The sequence below is a fragment of the Mobula birostris genome, chromosome 27 (genome assembly GCF_030028105.1).
Source record: "Mobula birostris isolate sMobBir1 chromosome 27, sMobBir1.hap1, whole genome shotgun sequence".
In the NCBI taxonomy this organism is placed as follows: domain Eukaryota; kingdom Metazoa; phylum Chordata; class Chondrichthyes; order Myliobatiformes; family Myliobatidae; genus Mobula; species Mobula birostris.
The window spans coordinates 7335375-7344734 of record NC_092396.1 but is presented as its reverse complement, the minus strand read 5'-3'; the positions used below and the strand labels follow the sequence as shown (position 1 = coordinate 7344734).

Here is a 9360-nt window from a genome sequence, read left to right as displayed (position 1 = left end):
ATGTTTAGTCTGCAGAACAACAGAACCTCTTGGCCTTGTCTGCATGCTTTTATACATTGAGTTGCTGCCACATGATTGGCTGATTAGATATTTGCATTAACAAACAAGGTACAGGTGTACCTAATAAAGTGGCCACTGAGTGCATGTTCTCTTGGGACTCTAAATGTCGAATTCTGTTTACTAGACAAGTGATCATGGAATATTCTGTTGGAAACAACATCCTGGAAAATTCCCATTCCTCAAAAATCGACCATTCACTCCCACTGTGCACAATCAAATTTCCAAAACTGAAGATGGATTTAAAATAACAGCTTTATTAAATCTTTAATTCACCCTGATTAAGATGCATTCGATTATACCAGTTCTCATTATACAAAAACAATCTGAAAAGACTTCTTAAAAAACCCAGTAGAAAAAATAGATTTTCACAGATTAGTGCAATTTAATGACAAGAAACATTTGCTCAAAAAAATGCACACTTGGATTTTCAGTCACCATTTAAAGAACATAGGACAGACAATAAAAAGCAAAATTTATCCTCTCCATACAAACGTAGAGTGTGTAAAAGAGTATTATCTTGATGGGTTGGCATTTTGTTCTCCACTTGGCACTTTTGAACCCCCACTTCACCTCATCAAGTCACCTCACCTTCAAAGTGTGCGCTCTCCACTTCCACGGCCACCGCCAGGGCTGTCTGAGGCCGTGTTACCAGCTTCCTTGCAACCCGTCTCAACGTACAGGCATCACTGCTGATTTTATCATCCGGCTGTATCAGCACGGTGGCATAGGGGTTACCACGACCTTCTACTGCGCCAGAAACCTGGCTTCAGTTCCCGCTGCCAGGGAGTTTTATGTTCCGTCCGTGACCACACAGGTCTCCCCCAGGGGCTCGGGTTTCCTCCCACACTCCAATGACATTTGGTTCAAATCGGTCACATGGGAGTAATTGGGTCGGAAGGACCTGCTGCTGTGTTGTAACAGAGCAGCCCTTTCATGGGGCAGTTCAGGGCCGACCCCATTGTTATGGGCACGCAATCCTAGGAGGAAGGTTGTTCACTTGAGACAACTTGAGTAATCCAATCCGGTTTTAAAATCAATCCGGTGGTTTTGAATGTATTTTTTCCTTTATATCAAATTTATGTATCTAACCCAATTTACATTTCCTTACAAGTCCTTATCATTTAATTTAATTTTTACTTCAAGATACAGCATGGTAAGAGGCCTTTTGGCCCTCGTGGTGCCCAGTTACACCTCTGTGACCCATTAACCTACTAACCCGCGCAGCTTCGGACTGTGGGAGGAAACCAGAGCACCCGGAGGAAACCCATGCAGTCACGGGAAGAACATACAAACTTCTTACAGGCAGTGGCGGGAACTGAACCTGGGTTGCTGGCGCTGTGAAGCGACGCGCCAACTTCTAGGCTACCGTGCCGCCCCACATCAAGTTAATCACAAAAGGCACTGAAGTTCACTTTTTCATGATGACACCTGTAAAGCTACAGAAAGCAGCAACTTTGCAATGAAAATGTATTTTAGATTAAGAACCAGGTGAACTAATATCATTCAGAACCCAAATTCACGGCTTCCCACTGCATCAGTTAATATTCATGAAAACGCTTCAACCTTTGGATAGAGGTGGGATTCAAACCCACGGTGGTGAGGTCGCTAGTCCAGGTCTCTGAATTACAACTCCAGTAAATGAACAATCATGCTGAAGACAAGATCAGGAACCTCCTATCCACGGGTCAAACTGCAAAGGAGGCACATTGGTGTCTGAAGCTAGCATTAATCACTTTAGGCACAACTATGTTTGGTCTCTAGTTAGACTGAAGCTTTGAATGGGTAAGAAAGCCATCACAACCCATGACTCCATAATCTTCCCAAACACAACAGATTCTGCAGTCAGTGAAAATCCTGTGTAACACACACAAAGTGCTGGAGCAACTCGGTCGAGCAGGCAGTGCCTTATTTTTATAAGCAGTTGAGACCCTCCATCAGAACTGAAATGTTGACTGTGCCACCAGACCAGCTGAGTGACACAGTGTGTGTGTGTGTCACCCTCCTAGTGAATGAGGTGATGCCTTAAAAAGGCATTAAGGGCCCAGGACATGCCCTCTTCTCATTGCTACCACCAGGGAAGAGACACACACTCAGTGATTCAGGAACAGCTTCTTCCCCTCTGCCATCTGAATTCTGAATGGCCCATGAACACTACCTTAAAACCAGAATCAGCTTTATTATGCCTGCGCTGCTCTGTGTACTTCATGCAGCCCTCGGCAGCTCTGTAGTCTAGTGGAGTTTTTGTGTTGTTTTACGTAGTTCAGTGTAGTTTTTGTATTGTTCATGCAGCACCATGGTCCTGAAAAACATCGTCTCGTTTTTACTGTGTACTGTACCAGCAGTTATGGTCCAAATGACAATAGAAAGTGACTTGACTTGACTTTATCTCAGACATATGTCATGAAATTTGTTATTTTACAGCAGCAGTACAGTGCAATCCATAAAATACTATAAATTATAATAAGAAATATATATATTAAGAAATAAATCAGTGCAAAAAGAGTAAAAACAGAGAAGCAGTAACTATGGGCTCAGTAACCTCTCTTGATGCAAAATTTATTTATTAGTTACATATTCCCATTATAGTTTATAATATTTGTATATATTGCACTACACGACTGCTGCAAAACAACATTGAGCCAGTGTGGTGTCATTAAAAATAATTCTTTAAAATCCAGCCCTGTAGTCTTGTCTCAGAGTAAGAAAGTTGTGAGTTTAAAGTTGAGGTAAGTGATTTGAACGAATAACCACAAGGCTCAGTAGCGTAGCCATTAGCGTAACGCTTTCCAGCACCAGCAATCTGGGTTCAATTCCTGTCGCAGCCTGTAAGGAGTTTGTACGTTCTCCTCGTGACCACCTGGGTTTCCTCCGGGTCCAAAAACGTACAGATTAGTAGGCTAGTTGGTCACATGTACATTGTAGGTCAGCAGGGACCCGTTGGGCAGGAAGGGCCTGCTGCCACATTATATCTCTAAATAAAAATACATTTTTAAAAAAATCAGCCCCGGATCATTTGGCTGCACTCTTGCCTCAGAGTGAGAAAGTTGTAAGTTTAAATCGGAGATAAGCGGCTCGAGCAGACAATTTCATCCAATACCTTTTACTGCTTAAACTGAATCTCTTAGAAAATGAATTAAAATTTACAAAACAAGACTGATCACTCATGATCAAGTTAAATGGTGCTCTTGGGGGGGGGGCAGGAATGGATGGCGGGTGGAGATACATCTCTACTAAAGGAGGTGTAAGGTGCTCCTTCCCTCTGCTAGTAGCACCTTCTTAGCCCCCCATGGTCGTATGAGCAGCTGGTGAGTATCACAAGTCCTGGTTATGCAACCACTGACGCTGGGGCACAGTCTCTGAATAGTGCTGGTAATGGCTGGGGTGGGATCACCCATCTTGTGAAGACACTGCCCAGAAGAAGACGATGGCAAACCACTTCAGTAGAAAAATCGTGGTCGTGGACAGAGAAAAGAACAAGAACAACAGGGTGAAGGGGTCTAGGGGGCAGTTTCCTTCCCCACGGCGAACGATCAGATTAAAAGACAGAGGGAAGGCCGCAATTGCCCACATCATACAACACGAGGGGAGGGGGGGAGAATAGCCTCCTGTATAATCTGTAGCCTTCTTTACTTGTCCTCGCTTTCCCCCACGGCAAAGCATGAGGTGGTAAGTACCACCCGTCAGTGCAGAGCGAATCTAAGGGACACCTTTGTCCAGAATTTGAACTTGCAACCTCCGATTTGGAAAGCCAATCCTACAGCGCCAGTTTTACCCTCTAAAGTCCCTGCAGAGAGAACAGAAGGACGCATTCAGCAGTGCCATCCATTCTCCCAAACAGATACATCATCAGTTCTGTCTGCAGCGCAATCCCTGGAGTGAACGGTGCTTCCTGAGTTACTCAGACTCATTTATCATTCCCACCCCCCTCTCATCCATGCCGCTCCACTTCACCGTGTTAAGAATCTGGGGCAAATCAAAACCCTTGTAATGGCTGAAGAGCTTTATGATCACCTCAGGACATCCACCTTCCATAGATCCCCCAACAGCATGCTGGCGTAACGCTTTATAGCGTCAGCGACCCAGGTCCACTTCCCACCACCACCTGTAAGGAGTTCTTGTACCTCCTCCCCGTGACTAATGAGTTTCTTCCAGGTGCTCTGGTTTCCTCCCACATTCCAATGACATACGGGTTAGAGGGTTATTTGGCAATACATAGGTTAATGTGGGTTAGGGTTAGTAACTAGACTTGCTCTGTTGGCGCCAGAAGCATGGCGACACTTCTCCTCAGACCGTGTTGGTCATTGACACAATGACGCAGTTCACCACATGCTTTAATGTTTCGATGTGCATGTGACAACTAAAGCTAATATTTACCTTTTTTAATTCTTCCGGGGCACCAGCTAACGTCTGGTTCAGAATCCTTAATACAATGTGCGGCTTAGACCCCATTCCTACACTTAAAGGGCCACTGACCTCAGTGAAACTCTGCTGTGGACGATGCCAAGCCCGGCTGGGAAAGGAGTGGGGTTGGGCCTAGGGACTAGCAACCCCATCTGGTAAAAACCCAGATCAACAGAAACACCAGCAGAAGCTCCAAAGACCTCAGCCCTGGAAGAGGACGGATCTTGAAGATGGGCTACGTCAGGGAGCAACTTGAAAGGCCGACCAGGACAGAGGACCGTGGCGAGCTGCTATCGGCAGCGCATGCCCCCGTACGGGTGATGAGCTTTAAGGAAGTGACCCCAGCAAAGACTGCCCGGCACAGTTTTTCCAGTCCTGCACCCATTCAGGAAAATGAGGCCATTTGATCATTGTTCAGTTTCAGCAGAAGCCAACTTGAAGACTTACCAAAACCTGACAAAATAACATGGTGACCCAAAGATCTCTGCAAAAGGCAAACCTTGCCAGCAGAAATCTCCTGTCAAGAAGTGGGAATCTAGGCACACAGCCAAGAAAGAGGTCCTTTGGTCCATTGAGTGTTTGCTGACCATCAATCACCAATTTTCCCCTTTTCATACACCAAACCAAACTTACTTACCTATTTCTATCCCTTTCTAATTCTACCATGTCTGTAACTTTGTAACAAGTTTGTAAATGAACAGCTTAGGTTTCCTCCGGGTGCCGTGGTTTCCTCCCACTGTCTAAAGACGTATGGGTTAGTAGGTTAATTGGTCATTATAAACTGTCCTGAGATTAGGCTAGGGTTAAATAGGCGGGTTACAGGGTGGTGCGGCTCGTTGAGCTTACTCCGCATTGAATCAAATAAATAAAAATAAATAACTGAGCTTTAGTGGGTGATGCCTTGTTCTAAGTTTCTCGTTCTGGGTTTCGGGTCATTCCAATGCCTCACAACTCCCATTCACTGGGAATTCTCCCCTTTGTGTTCATCCTGTTCCCGTTCCTGTGTCCACTGATTTCCCATTCTTAATCTCACCACCATGGACAGCTGCGTCTCAGAACTGGAATTAGAATCGAGCCATTTGGCCCGTCAAGTCTGCTCTGCCATTCTACCGTGGCCAATGATGTTGGCGCTGGAAACATACCAGAAGTATGATGCATCCACACAATTCCACTGACACTGTATGAACAACTCTCTGCCTAATTCCTCATCTGCACAAAGAATATGCTGACAAACATTCAAGAACCCCAGTGCATTCAAAGACTATAAGACACAGGGGCAGAATTAGTCTAATTGAGTTCGCTCTGCCATTCCATCATGGCTGATTTATTATCCCTCTCAACCCCATTCTCCTACCTTCTCCCGATAACCTTTGACACCTTTACTAATCAAGAACCTTTCAAACTCCACTTTAAGTACACCCATTGACTTGGCCTCCACAGCCGCATGTGGCAATGAATTCCACAGATTCACCTCTGGCTCAAGGAATTTCTCTTCATCTCTATCCTAAAGGGAGGACTTTCTTTTCTGAGGCTGTGCCCTCTGGTCCTAGACTCCCCCAACTACTGGAGGCATCCTCTCCACATCCACCCTACCCAGGCCTTTCAAAATTCTGTAGCTAAAAGTGTCATCCCACTACAGGGAAAATTTGAGATCCTCGTCACCCTCAAGTCTGCAGATCTCAGGTCCACAAACTCCTCCGGCTCAGCAGCATTCGCATCAGGGTTAACGTTAGCACGCAAAAAGCCAACCCCGCCTGAGAACTACTTAAACCTTATGCTTCAATGGTCACAATCAAGCTATAGCTGCCAAAATTATAGTCAAATATCTTCATCAACGCACACAGAAGGCTGGAGGAACTCAGATGGTTAGGCAGCATCAGTGGAGGAGGATAAACAATCGACGTTTTGGGCTGAGACCCTTCATCGGGAAAGGAATGGGGCAGAACTCTTTCTTATTCTGGCTTCTTCCCCTTTCCTTTCCAGTCCCGATAAAGGGTCCCAGCGGGTGCGGGTCTATTGGACTTCTTGGCTCTTTCGCTAAGATCAAGTTCAGTGTAGTAGCATACACTGGGCAGATCGGGTCAGCATGGACTAGATAGGCCAAAGGGCCTATTTCTGCACCGTAGCAATCTATGACAATGGTATGGGGAGTGAGTGGATGAAGATGAAATACATCGGTAAACTATCCGATAATCTAAAATACGGCAAAAAGTTTATTTTTAAACACATAGAGATGGTCTCAGGTGGCACCAATGGAGAGTCAATGTCATCAAGCTGAAACATTGACACTGTTTCTCTCTGCGCAGATGCTGCCTGACCTGACGAGAGTTTCCAGCACTGGCACCAGTCTGCTCTTGTGATAAGGCTGCACAAACATTCCATTCACTTGAAGGTGGCAACATTCGAATACTTGAGAAAATATTGGAAAGGCTGTAGACTCTTCCACAGAGAGGTTTTTGCAGTGGAATGGATGTCCCAGCCACGGACATCAGAACTGTGCTCACTGAGATCAAGTAAACGGTGCTGTGGTGGCACCTTCATGGGTATTCTAGCATGACCAAACCAAGCAGGGAAGAAGAGGGAGATACACACCTTCCCTTGGGTCTTATCAAGCTGCTCTTAATATAATATTGTCACTCAGAATGAACCCTCAACCCTCCCAGATCACCACCACTTCACCAAACAGAGGCAATTTCCAATAATTTCACAGCTTTAGAGTCAAGTTGGACAGACAGTCAGGACGGGAAACAGAACCCTGGTCAACCGGAGAGAGCGTCGGAGTCAATGTACCATACCAGCTCACCGTCTGAGAGCTGGACACTTGTAATGGGCCATTTCTCGGAGTTCTCCTCAGCTTTATTCATTTTGCTAACAATCGAGTGTTTGCTCTTCCCTGTTATCAAGACGGCCACATTTTTAGATTGGTTTATCACGGGAAGAGAAAGGGTCATTCTCTGGTGGGGCTTCACCGGACTCTCAGTCAACAGAACCAATTTGCCCTTCTGGGCCAGCGCCTGGCTGTTGGGAAACAAGGAGGCAGTGTGTCCATCTGTGCCAGCCCCCAGCACGACGAAATCAAAGCTTGAACCGTTGACCAACGTCATGATCTCATTGGCATAGAGGTCCGCCCCATGGTCCTCTTCAACACACAGCCGGCGGTTCATGTGGACAGGCATTGGGTGGATGTTCATGTACGGGATCCTGAAATGGGCCAGGAGATGGTCATGAAGGCTCCGGAAGTTGGACTTGGCGTCGTGAAGGGGGACGCAGCGCTCGTCCACCATCCAGAAGTGAGTTTGTTTCCAGGGGAAAGTGCAGTGATGGGAGGCCAGCCTCTGGAACAAAGCGACAGGGCTCGAGCCACCTGAGACCGCAAGGTGGAACTTGCCGCTCCGACGCACGGTGGCCTCGGCCGCCCGATGCAGATCCGAAGCCAGCCGGGTAACGAGTTCATTGGTACCCGCCGACACCAACCTGTTCCCTCGGTAGCTCGACTCGAGGACCTTGTAGTTGCTTGCGGTCTGCTGGTTGAGGCTCGAGGGGACAATCACCACAGGGTCCGGTGAACTGAAGGACACCACCGTCCCGGCCACTGTGAAGTCCAGATTGTTGCCATTCTGTAGGCCGCCCGGGTAAATGCGTGGACTCTCCTGCGACAAGTCCTTCAGCAGAGGCGTCCAGAACTTCCAAGATGCCAGGAGGTCCTCGGTATTGACAAACACGTCGCGCTTCGCCTGCAGAATCTGTGGGATCAGCACTGCGTATGCATCCTTTTGCTGAACTGGAGTGTAGACGTAATAGTCTGACAAAGGAAGGCCAAAGAGGTGTAGGTGCGGAAACTCGGTCACCTGCTTCCAGTTTGCTGAATTCATCACCGGTTTGAACAAGTTCCTGCTGACCAAAATAGCTGGAAAATTCAAGTCTCCGTGACCCACATAAAAGATGACCTGTTTCGGCTTACACTGACTGAATTCAGCTTTTCGCGTTGATTCACTCTGGAGGCAAAAGGCTTTATCTTTGAATAAAATTCGAGTGTAGCCCACTCGCTCATCCAGAGCTTTTCCGGCAGACAAAATGAAAGGCACACCATCCCACTGAGGACTGTCCAGGAAAATCCCAATACCTGAAACACAGAGAGAAAACCAACATTATTCATTTTATTCTTAATCAAGGACAGACAACATCTTTTTCCCCACGGTTGAAATGTCTAATGCCAGAGAGCACACATTTCAAGGTTCAAAGTTCAAAGTTATTTTTTATTATCAAAGTACATTTATATCACCATATACAACCCTTAAATTCATTCTCTGATGGACATACTCAATAAATCTATAGAAAAATAGCCATAACAGAATCAATGAAAGACCGCCCAACTTCAGTGTTCAACCAGAAAGCATAAGACAAGAAACTGTGCAAATAAATACAAAAAGAAGGAAATAATAATAATATTATATTTCATTTGTTATATTCTTCAGTTTTCTGTGTTTTTTCTCTTGTTGCTGATTGGTAGCTTGGAGTCCCCAGGTGTGCAATCTGTTGTTTTCTGGGCGAGAGACGGATTGGGGATTTGAGGTCAGATGTTCTTGTTGTTTGTTTCTGTATGGGTGATCTGTTGTTTTTTTTGTGGTAGAGGGGTTTAGGGGTTTGATGATGTTGTCACTGTTTTTATTTATTGCGAGGAAGGGGGTTGAGGGTTTGGGGTTTGATGTTCCAGCTGCTGTTTTTCATGTGGGCGGTCTGTTAATTTATTTTGTGTGAAGGAGGGCTGGTGGGTTTGGGGTTTGCAAGATTTGTTTCTTTTTCCTTTCCATGTGGGTGGGGGGGGGGGTGTTGATGTCTTTTTTTTCCCCAACGACTCCCATGGTTTTTCTGTATTTCATGGCTATCCGGAGAAGACGG

General features: G+C 46.0%; 1 protein-coding gene across 1 annotated transcript in view; it reads right to left on the bottom strand.

Annotated features, from left to right (window-relative positions):
* Window positions 1-315: 315 nt before the first annotated feature.
* The window catches only part of h6pd (hexose-6-phosphate dehydrogenase (glucose 1-dehydrogenase)), a 54859-nt gene continuing 45814 nt past the window's right edge, over window positions 316-9360 (bottom strand). Inside the window, exon 5 of the mRNA XM_072245024.1 lies at window positions 316-8584. Within this exon, the coding sequence (XP_072101125.1) occupies window positions 7221-8584 (1364 nt within the window). The 3' untranslated portion in view covers window positions 316-7220. The remainder of the gene's footprint in view (window positions 8585-9360) is intronic.